At 38.2% G+C, this 22,472-nt stretch overlaps 1 protein-coding gene across 2 annotated transcripts in view; it reads left to right on the forward strand.

Annotated features, from left to right (window-relative positions):
• Positions 1 to 22,472, forward strand: part of LOC136858618 (arrestin domain-containing protein 17) — a 156,254-nt gene that overhangs the window by 97,911 nt on the left and 35,871 nt on the right. For both annotated transcript variants that reach the window (XM_067138315.2, XM_067138314.2), the window contains exon 6: positions 18,801 to 19,413. In XM_067138315.2, coding sequence (XP_066994416.1) covers positions 18,801 to 19,413 — 613 coding nt within the window. The remainder of the gene's footprint in view (positions 1 to 18,800; positions 19,414 to 22,472) is intronic.

Consider the following 22,472-nt stretch of genomic DNA (forward strand, 5'->3'; position numbering starts at 1 on the left):
TAATGGGTTATGGACCACCGGTGAATTGTATAGTCCTAGCCGCCTAAGCACAAGGAGGGCCATGACTCGGAATATGTCCGAGATGCCCACTCTATTCCATAGCAACTGGTATCCAGACTCTCAGGAACATTTACTAGGCCACTCAGCCGTTGCCCATGGTTCACGAACTAGGATGTGACTACAGTAAAATGCGAGGATATATTCATTCTTCTGAATGACTATATGATCTTTATTAAGGGGTATTATATGGAATACTAGTGATGTATGTATGTATGTATGTTTAGTCCTCAGCCCGAAGGCTGGTTGGATCCTCAACAGCTCCGCCATCAGCTGTCATAAATGTCCTAGGCATCACTGAAGAGGAGTACTAGGGAAATGAGGGAGTGAGGTAGTTTCCCCGTTACTTTCCTCACCGAGCCAGAAGTTGCTATTACATATCAGTCTGCCAAGCCCACTGAAATGCATGCACCAACTGACCCTATGAGCAACATTTTCACATCATTCATAGCAGGGACTGGCTGCATAAGGAATGGCATTACTAGCATCACTCATACCTCAGTCACTTTCATCTTGTCAAAGCCAAGGATAAAGCTGAGACAGATCAATGAAAGTAACAATATTGCTCTAGCCCGTACCAGAAGACATAGTGCACTGTAAACACTACGTCCTGCCAGCAAAGGTAGTGATATAGGTCAATTTCTGTGTATGTAGGCAACACGTTTTGTAGGTTGCCTACATAATGGGCGTAAGTTTGAAATTATAGCCGAATACATCTGTACAGTTGGAACTAGTGCTGCGAACAGGAGGCGGCCCTCTGGTTAACCTCCGAAGCTCCGTAACTGCTTTGCCTCCATCGGTAGTACTGGAGATAACCGGAGGAGCACTGTAATCGTGTTATCTGATTTAATCAATAGGGGTGCCACCTCCTCTTCACGGCGCTACAGTATACCCTATACCGTTGACCAAATTACAATGGAAGATTTTAAAAAAAAAGGGATTTCACCATCATGTAAGGTGCATTTATATTTAATGTGCTTTATTTTCTTAGGTATGAGAATTAACAACTACTTGTGGTCGATATTTTTTTGGCATTGTTAGGTTTTTCGAAGTGTTTGACTGATCAAAGTTGCTGAACTGAAAGAAGTTTCAGGGGAAACTGACAAAGTTTCCCCAGTAAGACAGAACATAAAGTTTTGAAATTTTGTAACTCACGTGCCAGTAAATAAGGTTTGAAGCCGGCCCCGCGGTCTAACTTGTCTACCTCTCACCCAGAGGGCCCGCATTCGATTCCCGGCCATTTCAATCCTTTTTTAGATATGAGGGCTGGTTCCAGGCCAACTCAGCTATGATTACCTTTAATTAAGGAGCTATCGAATGGTGAGATGGTGACCCCGGTCTAGAGAACCAGGAATAATAGCCAAGAGGTTTCGTCACACTGACCATGCATCGCCTCGTAATCTGCAAGTCACCGGGCGAGTTGGCCGTGCGCGTAGAGGCGCGCGGCTGTGAGCTTGCATGCAGGAGATAGTAGGTTCGAATCCCACTATCGGCAGCCCTGAAGAGGTTTTCCGTGGTTTCCCATTTTCACACCAGGCAAATGCTGGGGCTGTACCTTAATTAAGGCCACGGCCGCTTCCTTCTAACTCCTAGGCCTTTCCTATCCCATCGTCACCATAAGACCTATCTGTGTCGGTGCTACGTAAAGCCCCTAGAAAAAAAAAAAAATCTGCAAGTCTTCGGGCTGAGCAGTGGTCGATTGTTAGGCGATGGCCCATTGGGGCTTAAGTTTGCTTTTGGTTTGGTTTAGGAGTGTTTGTAAGATTATAATTATACATATTTCATTTTCGTGATGTTTAGCCAAATTGTTGATAGTTTATTCATTTCCGGATTTTCAGTTTTCCCGGGCTGTATGTTTTTTATTTTTTATTTTTACCGTGGTCCCTCCAAAAACGGAGAATTGAGGTTCCACTCTATTTATTTATCAGTTACAGAGTAATACGTTCCCTCTGGCATCATTCCTAAGACCAGCTGATCGGTACTGTGGAACTTGCCCACTCTAGTGCTGCCCGGCGGGCACGCTTGAACTCGAGGAGTCCTCACACTTGTTCTTATATTCGTCATGGTTCGAGTTATCCACGTTTCTTTCTCATTTAAGTTGTGCGTAATGATTTCTTCAAGATAGAATTACTGTATTTGCTCGCATATAACTCGCCACCGTGTATATCTCGCACCTCATTTTTAATATTTGAAATTGCAGGGGAAATCATCCCCGCACATAACTCACATTAATTTCTGACGTCATTAAGACAAATGGTACATACATGAAATAAAGTTAGGGTAATCCGTGGACGGGCCTACATGAAATATCGGGACTGTACCAATTGCTGTTACGGTACGAGGGTGAGTCAATCAATAAGCCACAAAACTGAATTGAGGCAAAAATAATCAAAGTAACTTTCTGACATTTATTTTACTTTTCCACGTATTCACCCTGTACATTCAAGCACTTATCCCATCTCTTTACAAGTCCTTGAAAGCAGCAAAGAAGTCTTTTGGTTGCTGTCGCAGCCAACGTGTAACCTCATAGATTACGGCATCACCTGTATCAAAATGATGGCCACCCAAATCGTCGCACGCCGGTCATTACGGATGAGTTGATCCACACGCTGCAGTGTGGTTGCAGTTGACACCTCCGCAGGACTGTCTACAGAAGAAGTGCATCACAAAATGCATCCCATCTATGGTGAAAACTGTTTCTCACGGAAAGCTGTTTTCAATTGGATCCAGAAGTTTAACCATGGAAGGAAAAGCATAGGAGATGAGGAGCATCCTGGTCATCCTGCGGAGGTGTCAACTGCAACGACATTGCAGTGTGTGAATAAATTCGTCCGGAATGACCGGTGTGTGACGATTGATTTTCATCTGATTGGGCCCCTAAAAAATCATTGTAGGTGACAGTACAAAAAGAAACTGCATTTCTTTCTACCTGTAGAACGGTTGAGCCTATCTGTAGTAACAAAAATACCTAACCCACAAACCCCCACCCCAAGGCCGTATTCCTAGCCAGTCAGTCACACTCAGCCATCCCTTTCACTCTTTCGCCTTTGTCAGTATGCTTATCACTACCTGTCTAGCAGAGCTGATCACATGAACTAGGAGTGTTTCCCTGTCTAGGTAGTCAAGTTATCACGGTATTAGGTATCGTCCATCTGTTGTCTTGTCGACAAGTACCAATATTCTCTCTTCACTTTTTATTCTTGTTTCTCAGTCAATTTTTCTTGTGTAGGTCAATCTTTAATTTATGGAGAAACGTGGGAGTTATACAGTTGGGTTTAAACTCAGTGATAAAAATATGCTGAAGAACATAGTAACAGAGCTGCTGGTCGAGAATTCACTGTGAGTGAGTTTAATGTTTGCTACTGGCGCAAACAGAAGGCTGCGCTAGAAACCACTAACCAAACACTTAAGGCATTCAGATGGCCGAAAACTGGTAAGTTTCCTGAACTGGAGGATGAGTTGCTTCATTACGTTACAGAGTTGTGAAATGATGGCTTTAGTATCCCGCACAAGATACTACTTTCAAAGCGCGCGGACTAGCGATTAAAGGAGGAATCAGCTGTTCGGATGTGAAAGTGAGCTGGGGTTGGAACTGTAGATTCATAACATGAAAGGGATTGTGTCTGCGAAGGCGAACATCTCTCTGCCAGAGAATGCCAAGTGATTTCAGCAACAAAGTCATAGATTTTCATTGCAATGTGATAGCATTGTGGAAGAAAAACAATTACCTCTTTTCTCAAATTGGCAATGCAGATCAAACACCAGTAAACTTCCACATGCCATGCAACACCACCATCAACAAGAAGGGAGAATCTAGTGTGCATGTACGTACAACTGGGTGTGAAAAACAGCGTTGCACGGTCGTGCTAGCAATAACCGCAGACGGAAGAAAATTGCCACTGTACGTTATTTTCAAAAGGAAAACAGTGCCTAAAGCGAAGTTTCCTAAAGGCATATTCATGTACGTGTTCAAGAGAGAGGATGAATGGATACAGTTCTTGTCCAGGACTGGGTTCTGTACCGTGTGGGAAGCTCAGCCAGGGGCACTGCTTCGACGCCCAACAATGCTAGTGTGGGACAGTTTCCGCAGACACTTGGTGGATGACACAGAAATATCTTCAGGAAATGAAAACTGATCTCGTAATTCCTAGTGAATTGCATACAATTTACAAAATATACATTTAATGTTAACCTAGTCAATACTTACAATACCACATTTTGTGGTTAAATATTTATAAATGATAGAAAGGTTGTGAACATGTTTCGCCCTTCTTAATGGGCATCATCAGCACAATGGATAACCTTAAAACAAATAATTACAACTAAGAACGTGTACAATTATTGGTCATATAAAATTAGAATGAGATGTTATGATGTTAAAAGTTATTTTCGATATCATGATTAGAAAGTTTGACGCTAATGTTACAAACACAAGTTAAAGCTATTGTAGTACATTTTTACAATATTGTCTAAAAAATATATATCGGCATTCGTCTGGAATTGAAATGGATCCTCTTCTTTTAATTTTTGGTGAAAGTCAATGTTATTGTTGTGTTCACCAAGCAGATTTGAAGAAAAAGATATTGTAGAAATTAGGTCAGAAATGAACAATTGGTGTTATTTCTTGAGTTAAATTGGTTAAAACACTTTCAGGTGAGAATACGTTGAAAATTTATCCGATGTACAAGTTGGAATGGTTAACGCTATAACAGTAGCTTTCCAGATTGTTGTGTAAAACTCAATGGTTAGAACTGCAAATAAATATAAAAACGTATTTAATGTGTATGTATAAATAATGTATGTGATTGTACCGTATTATGGGTTATGTAAAAATGGATACTTACTTGAATGCCGTGAAGTATCTATCTTGTTCTGTTATTAGCGTTAGTCTGACTGGCGTTCCTGCTACGCGTATTGTATGGGTGTGGCGGAGGGAGGGGAGTGGGTTGAGGGAGGGAAGAATTGGGTGGAGTAATATGTATTGGTATTGGTACGGGAGGGGGATTATTTGGAGGGGGAATTGTAGGTTTAGTATTCAGGGCGATAAGTGGAGTTGTTGAATTGACAACTTTTAATGTATGCAGAATTTTCTTTTGATTTGGAATAGCTGTTTTCAATAACTTAGATATTGATGTGTATGAAGAACTCTTAATTTCCGTGTCGTCATTAAGGTTGCGATCTTTATTAAATGTTTTGTCCAGATAAATATAAATATTTTCTAATTCATTTAGTAGTTTTCCCTTGTTAGTATTCCTTATTATTGTCAGATCTTTTTCTATTGAGGTAAAATGGTGGCCCGTTTCCTTCATGTGTGTACTCATAGCGGAATATTTATGTTTGTCGGCATTGAAATGTTCCACATATCTTGTAATAAAACTTCGTCCAGTCTGGCCAACGTATGAATGACCACATTGCGAACATGTCAACCTGTATACCCCTGAACCTGAATATTTGCTGTTATTATTATTATTTATTTTATTATAATTGAAAAATATGTTCTGTGTAGTATTGGTTGTTCTGTAAGCTACGTTTATATTATACTTGTTGAAGGTATTAGTAATTTGGTGGATAGTTGGGTATTATATGTGAAAACGACATGTTTATTTCTGTTAGGCCTATCTGGTTTGAGGTTAGTGGATAGCTTGTTTTTGATCTTACATATCAGACGGTTTATCATTTCAATCTTATATCCATTGGTTAATGCAATATTTCTTATACAATTTAATTCAGTTCTCAAATTTATGGGAGATAAGGGGATTTTTAAGGCTCGATATATCAGGCTGTATGATCCAGGATGTAATGAAGATTTATTTATTGTAATTGACGAGTGTGTGGGTTTTCTGTAAATTTGATATTCAAAGGAGTTGTTAGATCGGGTAACTTTTATATCCAAAAAATTTAAAGAGCCTCCATCTACATCTTCTTTTGTAAAATTTATGTTGGGGTTGATCTTGTTTAATTTATCCAATATTTCATTACTGCTGGGGACATTCTTGTCAATTATGACAAATGTGTCATCCACAAACCTTAACCATAAACTAATTCCTTTTATGTTGGTTTTAATTTTTGTGTGCTCAATCGTATCCATATAGATATCGGCTAGGATACCCGAAATAGGGTCTCCCATTGCCAAGCCATTCTGTTTGTAAATTCTACCATTAAACGTGAAATAGTTATTATCTAATGTAAATTTTAATATAGTCATAAATTCTTCGATCTCCATTTTGCTGAGGTTACTGTATTTACTGATATTGTTATATATAATAATAGTGTCTTTAATCGGAATATTTGAAAACATGTTAACTACGTCGAAAGAGCGTATTATATGATGCGACTGTAAGTTGAATTCGTTAAGGGTCTCGCAAAAATCAATTGAATTCTTTAATGGTTGCTTGTTATTAAATGTATAGTGTCTTTTGAGGAAGCTATGAATGTATTTAGAAATTTTGTAGTTTGGGCTGTTACGACAGTTAATAATGGGACGTATTGGGATATCTTTCTTATGTATTTTGGGGAGGACTCTAGCTTTAGGGAGGCTGGGATTCATCTTTGTGAGACTTTGTTGTTCCTGGTCATTAAAAAGAAATGTTAATTTTTTTAGCAATGATTTTATGTTTCGTTGTATTCTTGCTATCGGGTCTTTGTTTACTATTGTGTAGTTGTTATCATTAAGAAAATCTTCTGTTTTTTGGATATATGCATGTCTATCTATTAGAACTATTGAGCCTCCTCTATCAGCTTTGGTTACAATGATGTTATTATCTATTTTTGTCTTCATGTTACGTATTAATGTATGTTGTTCAAGGTCAAAATTAGTGTTCAGGTTTTCTGCTAACCTTGGAAGTTTTTTCTTTATATCAGTTCTTAAATCGTTTTGTACATCACAAGGTAATTTGGAAATGTTACTTTCTATTTCGGCTATGTTATTTATAATATAGACTTCTTTATTTTTGTTAGGCCAATTATGTTTGGGATAAGAGATAAATCTCTTCATTCGAAAATTGTGTATTTGTCAAATTTGTTACTATAGGTGTGACAGAATGCATTGGATTTGTCTTCTGTTTGTATTTAGCTTAGAATGTTGAGTTTGGGTTGTTTTTAGTTGCACAAGTTTTTTGTCGAGTGTTGTCTGTTTTTTTGTCTATTAGCTGCATTAGTTTGTTGTTTACATACTGCTGGAATGACTTCCATTCTAATGGGACTAATTCTTGGGATACTATTAAATGCGTTTTATATAGTTGAAAGTTCAAATGGGCTTTCTTTTGGTATCTTATTTTAATTTCATTCCTTAACCAAATGTCATTTACTCTGTTTTGTACCTTGTGTGCGGTTGTACTGTTCAAATTCTTCCTTTGCGTCGATCTTAAAAATTTTGGGATCAATTTCAATTTCAGGCAGTTTTTAAAAAAAGCTATATCCTTACTCAGCTTACATATTTTTGTTTTAAGATTAAGAAATTTGTTCATTTGGTATTTTGCCTGGTTGGCTACTATATTACAAGTCATTAATCTCATTTTTGGTCCATATTGACAATAGTGATTACATACAATTTACAAAATATACATTTAATGTTAACCTAGTCCATACTTACAATACCACATTTTGTGGTTAAATATTTATAAATGATAGAAAGGTTGTGAACATGTTTCGCCCTTCTTAATGGGCCTCATCAGCACAATGGATAACCTTAAAACAAATAATTACAACTAAGAACGTGTACAATTATTGGTCATATAAAATTAGAATGAGATGTTATGATGTTAAAAGTTATTTTCGATATCATGATAGAAAGTTTGACGTGAATGTTACAAACACAGAATGATGCACGCGAGAATAGCTCGGAGACTGAAGGCAGTGACAGTTAAGAGGGTAAGTATGCCAGTTCTCTTGTTTCAATAGCCTAATGCAAATTTTACAGTTTTTCGGGAATACGATTTTTTGCACACAAATCCCTGTGTATATTATGCACTGAAAATGTTCACACTTACTTTTTGTCAAAATAGTGCTAGTTATAGGCGAGCATATATGGTATGTTCAATTTTTTTTTATTTCTGAAAACTTTATTTATGCTCAGGAGTTTCATGGGCATTATCTTGGTTATCTCAAGGGATATATATAATCCAATTTTTAGGGCAACTTTTTGGATACTGGTGAATCTGGGTAAAATTACCTCTTATCTCAAATTGGCAATGCAGATCAAACCCCAATAAACTTCAACATGCTATGCAACACCACCATCAACAAGAAGGGGGAATCTTGCGTGCATGTACGTACAACTGGGTATGAAAAACAGGCTTGTTCAAGGGCTAAGAGAGCTAAATTGACTGCAAATCCCGGAAAGTTTGTTCTTATTAAAGGTATAATATACACATAACATAAGTCAATAATACAGAAATGGGTAGGTCTGCAAACAGTACCAAGATGAAGCCAAGAATAACATTTGAATAATAATATACTTCTGTTAGGTTATATTAATCAAATACAGTAGAGATTAATATGCGACACTGAGCGAGATATCGAGGGACAGCTACTGGAGCTCACTCTAGCAGATAGACCTGAACAGTACTGATTCTCTCATAACAGCACGTGTATTTTTGTGTGAAGTTTTTGGTGTTATTTATGCGTTTTCAGTGAGTTGACATAAATAAATAGTAGTGTGTGTCATTCCTTGATATCTCCTCTCAACATGAGGGGAAAGGTATGTGCTGTGTTTGGCTGCAGTAATTACGAAGTAGAGAGAAATGTGCGGTTGTTCTTCAGGTTCCTCGTGACAAGAACATGTAAGTAATATTGTGTTTGCATATATATTCTTCCAGTGACAGAGATTTTTATAGAACTTCATAATCTTCTGACCTGCTCGACCCATATTTTAACTCGCTTGAGTAATATGCATATTTTATTGTATAGTGCAGCAGTTAACCTTCAATACTGATGTGTTGTAGTAGGTGTGATCTGTGAGTTTTGAAATATCACAGAAGTGATTTGGATAAGGTGTACAAGAAAGAAGGGACGTTACGCTTATATAAGAATTATAAGATCTGTTTAGATCATTTCCAGGCCAGCAACTTTAAAAATCCTCGACTATACAGCCAAGGGTATGTTACATTTTTACTCTAATTGTACGTAAATATTCCTCAAAGCATCACTATCGACAACATTTTCATACTTTTCTTTCTTTTATCCCTCTTCTCAGATTAAAGCCGGGATTTTATAGAGTATCTGTCTGTTAGTAGGCTTCATGTTAAGAGGAAAATTGTCCAGCTATTAAATGTTAACTCACTCGGCTGAGTGGCTCAGACGGTTAAGGCGCTGGCCTTCTGACCCCAACTTGGCAGGTTCAATCCTGGCTCAGTCCGGTGGTATTTGAAGGTGCTCAAATACATCAGCCTCGTGTCGGTAGATTTATTGGCACGTAAAAGAACTCCTGCAGGACTAAATTCCAGCACTTCGTCGTCTCCGAAAACCGTAAAAGAGTAGTTAGTGGGACGTAAAACAAATAACATTATTATTATTATTATTATTATTATTATTATTATTATTATTATTATTATTATTATTATTATTATTATTATTATTAAATGTTAATTCATTGCATCATATGTGTAAGGAATATCTTTCTGTTAGTAGGCTTCATGTTAAGAGGAAAATTGTCCAGCTATTAAATGCTAATTCATTGCATCATATGTGTAAGGAACGTGCCGGTATTGTTATTGACAAGTTTCTTAATGTGATGATACAATGTTTTTAAATGAGAAAAAAGACAAATCCAACCGTAAGAGTTCAGGCAGGAATGCTAAAGCTAAAAAAAGTAATGCATAAATGAAAGATAAAGTCATTTCACAGCAGCCCATTTCATATCTTGTTTACGTGTATAATTTCAGTCTTTGAATAATAACCTTTTAAATAATTCTTCATTCAGTTATCCAGAATTGCTTTAGCAACTTCGAAGTTAATATCTCGATAACACTTTCTTTCTAGACGTAATTTATTTATCCATTTCCGTATATACATTTCCATTGATATTTGAATTTAGCGCGATTTGTTCAGGTCAAGTCACTAGGAGTGCCACCGTCAAATTTTAACAAGGCGAAATCCGTAAGTGTCGTGTATTATCTCTACTGTATTTGTATTAATCATGAAAGTAAAAATGTAGTTAAATTATGCCTGATTGATATTATGTCAAACCACAGAAAATCAAAATACTTACTCCCCCCCACTTCAACAACTCGTGTTAGGCTTAGTGCTTCAAATCTTCTAGCTCCTTGTCTTGCTAAATTTTCAGTTCCTTTACCTGTCAATGGTAGCATCTTGAAGTGAGCTTTGTAGAGCAGATGCCTATGCTTTCCTTATTTGGAGGCATTCTTGCTTCTTGGACATCTCAATGAAAATGTAAATATGAATGGGACAAAATAAGAGCCCAACAGTACTGTTTCCTGCAAGTCAATTTTCAATTTTATTATTTTTTTTGCTATTGGCTTTACGTCTCACTGACGGATAGGAAAGGCCTAGGAGTGGGAAGGAAGCGGCCATGGCCTTAATTAAGGTACAGCCCCAGCATTTGCCTGGTGTGAAAATGGGAAACCACGGAAAACCATCTTCAGGGCTGCCGACAGCGGGATTCGAATCCACTATCTCTCGGATGCAAGCTCACAGCTGCACGCTCCTAACCGTATGACCAACTTGCCCGGTTTTTTCAATCTTACTCAAACTAGGTTATTACCATATTTTATTGCACAAAGAAATGTCTTCAGGAAATGAAAACTGACCTCTATTTTTGACAAAAAATACAGGCAAAAACTTTGAATGTGTAAATTATTTCAAGGAATTTAGATACAGTATTTAAAAATTACATACATGCATATATATCATTATAGACCGTTATACCTTTCAGAATTCAGTCTGCAAGCCTCTGTGAATTTACTAAACGTCACCACAATACTCTATTTGAAACTAGTGCTGTGGCCTCATTTAGTTTTATACCTCTTATAGTTAAATCGTTAGACACCGAGTCTAACCATAGTCGTCTTGGTCTCTCTTTACTTCTCTTGCCCTCCATTACAGAGTCCATTATCTTCGTAGGTAACCTATCCTCCTCCATATGCCTCAGATGACCCCACCACCAAAGTTGGTTTATGCGAACAGCTTCATCCATTGAGTTCATTCCTAACTTAGCCTTTATCTCCTCATTCTGAGTACCCTCCTGCCATTGTTCCCACATCTTTGTACCTGCAATCATTCTCACTACTTTCATGTCCGTTACTTCTAACTTTCTAACTTATAAGATATCCTGAGTCCACCCAGCTTTTGCTCCCGTAAAGCAAGGTTGGTCTGAAAACAAACTGATGTAGAGATAGTTTTGTCCAGGAGCTGACTTCCTTCTTACAGAACATTGTTCATTGAAACTGCGAGCTCACAAATAATAATAATAATAATAATAATAATAATAATAATAATAATAATAATAATAATAATCGTATGGCCTCAGCTACCGTGTGCAGACATTTCGATTTGACACCATCTAGCTGTCTGCTCGTCAATTTCGATGTTCCGTTTTACTCTAGGCCCACTAGATGACAGACAGAGTAAACCGGATCTCTCTTGGGCGCCTATGGCTGAGATTTAACGAATTTTGTCGGGTAAATACCAAATGTATCACCAGAGATCTTTTACATGCCGGCATCGCACGACATGGAGTATCGAATGGACTTTTTTCCGCCCTTCAAAAATCTGACTACCTCTGCCGGGTTTGAACCCGCTATCTTGGGATCCGGAGGCCGACACTCTACCACGGATCCATAGAGGCATTAGCTTTACTACACCTTGATTCAATCTGACTTACTATATTACCATCCTAGGAAAATGCACAACCCAAATACTTAAAATTTCTACCTGTTCCAGCTTTGTATCACCAATCTAACATTCAGTTCTGTAGAATTTCTTACCTACTGAGATCAATTTAGTTTTCGAAAGGTTAATTTTCATACCATACTCATTGCACCTATTTTCAGGCTCCAAGATATTACATAGACTGCAGGTATTCGTCACAATCTGCCATTAAGACCAAGTCGTCAGCATAGGCCAAACTGCTTACTACATGTCCACCCAACTGCATCCCTCCCTGCCATTTTATACCTTTCAGCAGATGATCCATGTAAACTACGAACAGCATAGGTGAAATATTACAGCCTTGTCTAACCCCTGTAAGTACTCTCTGAACCAAGAACTCATTCTACCATCAATTCTCACTGCAGCCTAATTGTCAACATAAATGTCTTTGATTGATTTTAATAATCTACCCTTAATTCCATAGTCCCCCCAGTATGGCAAATCTTTTCCCTCGGTACCCTGTCGTATGTTTTCTCTAGATCTACGAAACATAAACACAACTGTCTATTCCTCTCGTAACTTATTTCACTTACGTGGCCCATACTGAAAATCTGATCCTGACAGCCCCTCTATGGTCTGAAAATACACTGGTTTTCATCCAACTTCCTCTCAACCACTGATCGCACCCTCCCTTCCAAGATGCCAGTGAGTACTTTGCCTGGTATACTAATCAGTGAGATACCTCGATAGTTGCTGCAAATCTTCCTGTTCCCTTGCTTACAGATAAGTGCAATTACTGCTTTTGTCCAATCTGAAGGTACGTTACCAACACTCCATGCTAATCTTGTTACTCTATTAAGCCAGTTCATCCCTGCGTTCCCACTATACTTCACCATTTCAGGTCTAATTTCATCTATTCCTGCTGCTTTATGACAATGAAGTTTATGTACTTACCTTTCCAGTTCCTCAAGTGTAATTTCACCAACATCATTTTCCTCCTCCCTGTGAGGTCTGTTGTTCGTGACACCACCAGGAAGATTTCTTTTTACGTTGAGAAGATTTTTCAAAATATTCCCTCCATCTGTACAGTGATTTCCTGGGATCTATTTTGAGTTCACCTGAATTACCCAAAACACTGTTCATTACCTTTTTGCCTCCCTTTCTAAGCTTCTTTATTACTGTCCAGAAAGGTTTCCCTGCTGCTTGACCCAGCCTTTCCAGGTTATTACCAAAATCTTCCCATGATTTATTTTTGGATTCAACAACAGTGTTTTATGCTCTGTCTCTTTCATCTACATACAGTTTCCTGTCTGCATCAGCCCTTGTTTGGAGCCATTTCTGATAAGCCTTCTTTTTACGTTTACAAGCTGCTTTCACTACTTCATTCCACCAAGATGTTTGCATCTTTACGCACAGTTATTCCTAGGCATTCCCTTGCTGTTTCTACTACAGCATCCCTGTATGCCACCCATTCTCTTTCAATATCCTGAACCTGCTTACTGTCCACTGTTTAAAACTCCTTACTAATCATATCCATGTACTTCTCTCTAAATTCCTAGGCCTAGAGATACTTAGTTCACTACAGAACAGATGGTGGTCTGTATCATCGAAAAATCCCCGAAAAACCCGTACATTCCTAACAGACTTCTCCGAATTCCCGATGAACAGCCCAACCTTGCACTCTGCTCTTCCCTTTTTAACACCTGTCAAGTACACTTTATCGTCTCATATCTCTTTTTCACTATCTCCCCTTACCCAAATAGCATTTACTCCTAGCACATCCAGATGCATCCTCTTTGCTGACTCAGCCAGTTCTACTTTCTTCCTTCCATAAGCCCCATTGATATTGATAACTGGCCATCGAATTCCACTTTGTTTGCCAAGTTGTTTCCAAGGAGTCCCTCGCCTGTCAAATGGGAGTGGGACTCTGTTACTCCCATAGGTCCGAGACTTGCTTAAAATATTCGGAACTCGGTACATTCATGAAGCAGGATGCTACCCTACTTACACATTGTCCAAGTGAAGATCCCTCCTCTAACAGGTTAGGGACCAGCGGTGGATTGTATAGTCCTAGCCGCCCGAGCACAAGGAGGGCCATGACTCAGAATATGTCAGAGATGCCCACTCCCATTCTGTAGCAACTGGTATTCCGACTCTCAGGACCACTTGCTGGGCCACTCAGCCATTGCCGATGGTTCATGAACTCGGACGTGACTACAGTAACCCACACCATGAACCATTTAAAACATTATTTACAATTTATTTATATTTAATACATCAAATATAATATACACATAATTGGTTCAACTCATTTGTGGTTATCGTCATTTGGCATAAATTTATGGCGTGCATTTATTTCTGAAAACTAAATAGGGTACATCAGGTAATTTGGACTCGTGGGCTTGAAATGCCAATACTGGAAAATATTTTTCCTGTTACGAGCTGACAATATGACCCGAAGTGAAATAAATATGAACTAATAAAACTGCAATTCATGTAAGTACATAATAATAACATGCTGTCAAGAAGGAATATTCATACCTTTTGTAGGCTACAGTCTTCTAGTTCCTACTAGCACTGCAGGAAGAATTGCTGCTACTGCTATCACTGCTCACATCTCTCTATAAGAAGTCATCTTCACTCCTGTCTAATGAATCGATATTCCTGTTTGTTTATTTTTTTAGCTCTTTTCAGTCACCTTCAAAGAAATCATGTCCCAAGCACACAATATCCACTCACAAAGGAGTTCCACAGGTGTTTTCCGAATCGTGCCTGTTGGAGTAAGTTCGTGCACACTTTCCGCCATCCAGCACCGATAGAGTTTTCGCACATTGTCCTTCAATGATTTATTTATCGAAATGTCCATGGGTTTAAAGTACCAATGTCGGTCCACCAGGAATCACTGCCAAAACGGTTTTCATGGTTTCCAATTATTTCTTAGTGTCTTTCGTCAGGTGGCCATGGAAACTGTCCAACACGAGAAGGGCCAAGCATCGAAGGAGGGACCCTGCTCAATTTCCCCACACCATTCATCTTGTACGAGTGACTTGTCCATCCACCCTCTTTTCTTGAATACAAATGTGGATCCCTCACGGAAATTTTACTTGAGGCATTGTTTTTCATTTTAGAACAATGTAAGGTGCAAGCTTCCTGCCATCAGCTGTTACAGCAAGCATTGCAGTACATCGTTGTTTTACGCTTCCAGTAGTGTATATTAAGTTTTTAGACTTTGTGGCATATCGAAACTGATTGGCGTCTGATCTGCGTTTCCTATTTGGGAGAGCAAATATTCCTTCACTTTATGCTTCTCGATCATAAAGATAAGAAAATCAATTACTTTTTGGTTGAGATCATTGGGAATTTTTTGGCATAATGTTGTTCTTCATCAGAGGGAAAGTCCATTTCTCTTTATAAAATTAATCCATTAGCCTTGGCTAACCTTACATTAAAATCCAAGACACAGATTCCATGTGCAGCAGCTATTTCTCATCCTTTAAAATAGGTCTACAGCATTTTGTGAGAAATGGCATATCCATTCTTGCTCAAAGATATGAGCTTCATTGATGTTACCGTATTGAACTGAGATCACAGAGATGAGATATCTACTGGGTTCCACCTATTCAATACTAATTACGTGTTGATGTTGCTAATAACTTTTATTCAACTTGGGACCGGTTTCGACACATAAAATGTCATCAGCCATAAAATGAATCACAAATATATAAGCAATGATATAATCAAAACTATTGTGGATACATATTGAAATATGATCATTAAAAGTCTTTAACCGTCCATTCACACCATATGTTAAGATAAATCACCATAACAGAAGAGCAACGGCATAATAATTAAATCTGGCGCAGTGACACATTGAAGTATGTATATAGTCTCTCACTAATCAAAGAATAAAATAAAGTTCTTCAATATGTAATATTTTTGGATCCGTTTAATAGAAGGCTCCGACAGGCTTCCAAAGTAAAGAGTTATCTAAAACATTCACACATGCTATATGTCAGAGCATCGAGAACATATTTGAATCACTTTGTATGTTCTTTACTTTGGAAGCCTGTCGGAGCCTTCTATTAAACGGATGCACAACAACTACACATTGAAGAACCTTCTTTTATTCTTTGATTAGTGAGAGACTATATGCATACTTCAATGTGTCACTGTGCCAGATTTAATTATTATGCTGTTGCTCTTCTGTTATGGCGATTTATCTTAACACATGGTGTGAATGGACAATTAAAGATTTTTAATGATCATATTTCAATATGTATCCACAATAGTTTTGATTATTATGTCGTTGCTTATATATTTGTGATTCATTTTATGGCTGATGAGGACATTTTATGTGTCGAAATCGGTCCCAAGTTGAATAAACGTTATTAGCAACATCAACACGTAATTAGTATTGAATAGGTGGAACCTAATAGATATCTCATCTCTGTGATATCCATTCTCGCGTAATGAAATCACATATTTACCGAGCTCGATAGCGACGTAAAGCAACTTGCAAACAAAAAACAAAACCAAAAAAATCACATATTTAAGCAAATCCTCTTCTACTTGCAAAATCTTGCCACTTTTTGGTCCGCAAAATGCTTTGTGAAACTTGGTCGCTTGAAGTGCACTTTTCTGTTTCCACCAGTAGCACACGTTGCATTCTGACACTGAATACTTGCGCCCCACTGCCCTATTCCCATATATTTTGGCGTAACTGATCACTGCGAGTTTATATGATGCAGTATTACTCGAGTACTTGCTCATTGTGGATTAACAAACAATTTTGAAATCGCAGAAAATGCATGTACCATACCTGAAACACTCGTAAAATATGTTTTTACCAGACTGGAATAGTGTGTCACTAGTCACTTCTGCACTGATTCACTCACTGAACTATTTAATTTTATTTATTTATTCATTCGTTCATTTCTTTCTTTCTTTCTTTCTTTCTTTCTTTCTTTCTTTCTTTCTTTCTTTCTTTCTTTCTTTCTTTCGTAAAGGGCACCTGAGCCATGGCTCATATAGGTGCAATATATATGTGATATACATGTAGCAGAATCAGAATCTTAAGTACACTGATGTTTTACATGAGAATAAATGAAAAGCGAGTTAAACTCATTATAGAGATATGATACATTTTAATGTATGGTTACATAGAAAAGATAACTCGCATGTTCATAGCATCTTATGTAAATATTTTACAAGTTTCTGCTTAAACACAGAAAATGAAGCAGCCTGTGGAATATGTTCATGAAGTGAGTTATACACATGTGCTGAGTAGTACCATACAGATTTGTTGCCATATTTAGTTGAGTTAATTAATTGAATGTGAATTTTATTGATACCCCTTGTATTGTATGAATGTATGTCAGAATTTGTCACACATAAAGTATTGGAGTGAACCAGATTATTTATCAATTTATAGACCATCACAGCTGAACCTTTCTGATGTAAAGCCTCAAGTAGATGAACATTACAAAGTTTGTATAGATAAGCTGTTGGTGTCAATGTAGGTAGCTTAAAAAGTATTTTTAATGCTCTCTTGTGTAGAATTTCAACAGTCTGAAATAGCTCTTTAATGCAACATGCCCAGATATGCACCATATAAAGTATATGACTTTGAATAAGAGCGTGATAAATATTCTTTAGTAGAGTGTTAGTAAGTTTGTATTTAAGTCTATTAAGAACGCCAATTGGTGGTGTAATTTTATTACAAATCGCCTGAACCTGATCACTCCAAGAGAGGAATTCAAGAATTAATCCTAGGAACTTTGTTGCCCTAACTCTAGGTATTTTGCAGTCATAAATTTTGAGTATAATTTCCAGAGAAAGCCTGCATGCTGATAGATGATATAATATGTTTTAGTCAGATTAATAGTTAGACGATTTGCAAGAAGCAAATTCTGAAGTAAAGTAATATCGGACTGCAGTGGTACTTCCTACCGGCTGATAACAGCATGTTGCGAAGTATTTGGAATGCCTGGTTTTGAAATAGGTAGGTTGCTGCTTGAGTAGTTGACATCTTTATTGTGAAACTCATTCGGAACTGCGTAATGGATGATCGAAGAAGTGGGTGCGTCAAATATGGGAGAATTTCTTTTTCTCCACTTTGGACCCCAAAATATTGGGGTGCATAAGTTACCCAAGAGCGTTAATTATACAAGAAAATATGGTAAATACATTAGTTGAACGTGCCACGATTCTCTTTACCTGTTATTATCGTAACAGATTTACAATCCTTATGAAAAGAAAAATTCATTGTGAAGTGCACCAGTAGTGGCTTTCACAATACGACAGTATAAAAGTTGGCAATTGCTTTTCATCATACTACTCATGACAGATAATGCCTATGGGTGAATTGAAAAATGCCTACAAGATGTCATATCAACAAGCAGGTTCCCTTCATTGTATGGTTGGCGATACCGAGTGCAACCTAACAGTCAGAAAATAACTACAGTATAAATCACTAGCCTCAGAGACCAAAGTTACGTGGCATGGTCTATGCGTAGTGCAATTTGTCACCAGAGATTTTTAGATTTTTAGAGAATGTTAGTAAACATCGGACTAATGTTGTTTTGCCAGTAAATGGTGTCTCAACCCCTATTGCTTGCTTTAGCACCAGTAACTCATTTTCGTAAAAATGTGGACTCATACGGTTTTACAAATGACCTATTCACATAGATAGCATCCCTTCTAATTGAAGACAACAGTATGTGAAGTTTGTCCTTGTCCTTTTGTGCATTTACGAATATGCCTATCCTTGTCTTTTTTGGTTACTCTCACTTTGTGGATTGTCATTGTTTTATCCTTCATAGCTTTCTGTCTGCAATTTAGATACTGAGATTTTATAATATTTTGAGTCCCAAGGGGAGAAAAAACAGTAATGCAACTTGTTTTTCTCCTTTTCCCAGGTTGAAGCAAAAGTATCAGGCGTACTTCGGAATTTTGAAGTTAAAACTCCTATTATTCTTGGAACAATTCCCTTGCTTTCATATCAGCCTCCTATCCCAGTTGCTAAGCCAGCAGAAATGAATGGTGGTGATGGAAAAGATCCTAATGCTTCAGTTATACCTGGTGGTCCCTCTCCCCAGTGGGGACCACCAGCTGGTCAGGGAGATCCTGCAGCTTATCCTCAGCAGCCTCCACAATGGGGAGCAAATGTACCCCCAGTAACACCACAGGGACCATGGGTCCCACCAGGTGGAGATCCTAATGCTCCACCAGGAGGGCAGGCTGATCCAAGTGCATCACCAGCTGGATATCCACAGCAGCCACCAGCAGCTGGATATCCACAGCAGCCACCAGCAGCTGGATATCCACAGCAGCCACCAGCAGCAGGATATCCACAGCAGCCACCAGCAGCGGGATATCCACAGCAGCCGCTGGCAGCGGGATATCCACAGCAACCTGGCGTGCCTGGTGCTCCATCCCCTGGACAGCCAGCAGCACCACAGTGGGGACCTGGTCCACCAGTTACTTCTCCTCAGCAGCCCTCGGCACCATCTGCATTATATCCAACTCTCCGTAAGTAGAAATACTGTATACCATGAATGCCATCTTAACCGGCCTACTCATGACTGGATCCTTGTTTGGATAACGAAATGGCCAGCTAAACTGACAAAATTAAAGTGAAGGGCCTGTCCAGCAATATATAGTACTGTACTTTAATTTGTTTTAAACAATATTTCAAACCATATTAGGCTTATAAAGTGACTAAAAACAGCATTCGCTGTTGTAAGCAAAATCAATATGAAAAAAGTTACCTTGCATGCGAGCAGGGCAGGGTGGGATGCAGCATGGCGCTTGCGACCGTGGGGAAACTGGTAGCAACATTTTTCACTGGGTTGACTGGTTAATCTGAAACTGGTTATGAGAGCATCTACTGTACAAAGAAATTATTGCGTGGGCCAATTAGAAGCATTATTAAATCTTAGAAGGAAAGCACTAATGGGAAGAAACATTTTTTCAAGTAATGGTAAGATTTGAAAGATGTGTATGGTAACCTGTCATTTTAATTTTATTAGCATTTTAGTCACCTCTCCCATTTTAAAGCAAATGTCTATGCAGTCTCTCTGCTTACTTAAAAATTTCATATTGGCAGCAGTTATCACTCTTTCATTTATTTTTCATGCCGTGAAAGACAGGGTTTGAGCTTAGGTGAGCTTGTAGGAAATGTCAGATTGGTTGGAAGGTTGGATCGTTCCCGAGCAGTAGGAACATATAGGTTGGGAAGTTTCAACTAAGGTGCAGAGAAAGAGGAAGTCGCTGAAGTGGATTCCCACGAAGATAATGTATTCTGATACGTAGAGCTAATTACAGTATGTACACTATGTACAAAGATAAGACTTTATGTTGGCAAGTCTTGAGCGAGAAGCTGTCCACTGGTCTAGTCTTCTATTCCGACGTGAGAAGACTTATTATTATTGGTTGCGTAATCTTTCTGTCGACCGACAGAGATTCTACTAGCAACTTGTCCGTGAGATGAGTGATAGAAGCCCTGAATCGTGACTTCCCTGTCCTTTTATAGCCTCCGGGGCCACACCCCATGTTCTGGAAGCTTGTGGAAACCGGCGTATGTATGTGACTACCTCACTTTCTCTAATTCTGGCCAATCAGAGGCCTGTATCCAAGAGACCTTTCTAGTGCCTTCTTACTGCGTCTATAGAGTTGAACCATGCCCCTGTCAACATGACTCACGTCCTGTATGACAAACTTCTCTGTTGCTCAAGATTTCCTAACATGCAAGAAATATGATTTCCACTCTTAACTATTCAATATAATTATTTTACAAACCTTATTTTACTAGGTATGGCTATAGGTATGCCTATACCTGACTTCTAGCCTCTATTACAGGCTGATTCCTATACATCAGGTACAGCTAATCCTGCTACGTTCCCTGCGTTCGATCCTCGGAGGGAATAGCAGTCCTGGGTTCAAGTCTCTGGGGGGACACGACACCTCCCTCCCCTGGGGAGAAATGAATGCAAACATTCCTTGCATTCATTTTGTTACATACAAGTTATAATAATCACAATTTATAACCTCTTGGAGCTTACACTCCTATTAGTGACTACGCTGTGCCAATGTCTCATTCGTTAACACCCGTGACTCCGGTGTTTCTATTAATTCTAACTCTGACTGCAAGCCAGGCTCACTGGGGCCCTTCCAATGGCCCTGGGTTGCCGAAAATGGACGGTAATGTTTTCGTCCGACATCTTTGCCTTACTGTTGGCAGTAATCACATTTTGATATATACATAGATTGGGGCAGCATTCCTTGTAGTCCTCAATGCACTTGGATTTGTATTTACAGCTTTTACAACAGCCACAATAACAACATATTATTACTATCATTAGTACTAAAACACTCCAGTTAAATTTGATACACACTTACGTATCTTAATGCCATATTATGTTTGAGTTCAGTCTCTTGCTGTTGCACTAAACGTTCAACATCACTGACCTTTTTACTGGTCCATTTTAGGTCATCTACGTGATTCAACAAATTACCTACACTTACCTTGTTTAATTCAGGGATTTCACTGAGTTTTACACTACAGGAACTCGATTCACAACAATCCTATCCAAGTGCAATTTCAGGTATAATGTCCTTCTTCATGGTGGAATTTATATTCCCTGAACTTTGTATCTTACTATCTACAGAATATACAGTACACAAATCCATGAAACTTATTTACCTAGACCATATAATTTTACATCACTAGTAGAATTTTTACAAATGCAGGTCACTTGGGTTTCATTTGGGGAGATATAAATGTATTTATTATCATTGACAGGGATCCAAGTGAGCTCAAAAATTGGCAATACCCCATTTTCACAGTCTTCAGGAAGGTAATTCACACCTGTTAATAAACTGATTATACAAGGTCTCTTGGTAATTACATTTCTTAGTGGAAAATTATATTTACCTAACCTTTGATTGCCTTCTATTAATTTGCACTGTTGCATTTGTTCTTTACTTATTTGTGCGTACGTTTGCTTCTCCTTGTCTAGGATTACATATTCCTTTTCTTCCTGTAGCTATATAAAGTGGTTGGGGTTGTTCTTTATTTTTGTAGGGAAAGGAACACATTTATACAGGGAATACTTAATTCCGTTTATCAGTGGAAGCTTTAAAATATATACCAAAGAGTCTTTTGTTAGGTAAAAGCTCACTCCTGAAATTTGGTACGTGAGGTACCCATAACTCTCTCTTATCTCTATTGGCAGGTAATAACCCTTGGGAAATTCCCCTTGTACCTTCTTATAAGCTTTTAATATATCATCAGGATTAAGAATCCGTACTTGCACTAGTCCTAACCGAGCCTTTATAATACTATCTAAAATTATCTGATAGTGCTCATGCAGCTGAAGTAACACACCTTGTAATTCAGTCAGGTGTTTATTTAACAATATCTGCAATTCCGAATGTCGGAAAGCCTCTGAAAATTGCTTAAGTTGCTCACAATTTCCATTGAATTTATCTCATTCACGGCAATATCATTCAGTTTGTTAATAACATTAACATGTCAAATAGTGTCTTGGTTATGGTATCTACTACATGGATTAATTCACTTTTATCCC

Source organism: Anabrus simplex, chromosome 1 (assembly GCF_040414725.1).
Source record: "Anabrus simplex isolate iqAnaSimp1 chromosome 1, ASM4041472v1, whole genome shotgun sequence".
Lineage (NCBI taxonomy): Eukaryota > Metazoa > Arthropoda > Insecta > Orthoptera > Tettigoniidae > Anabrus > Anabrus simplex.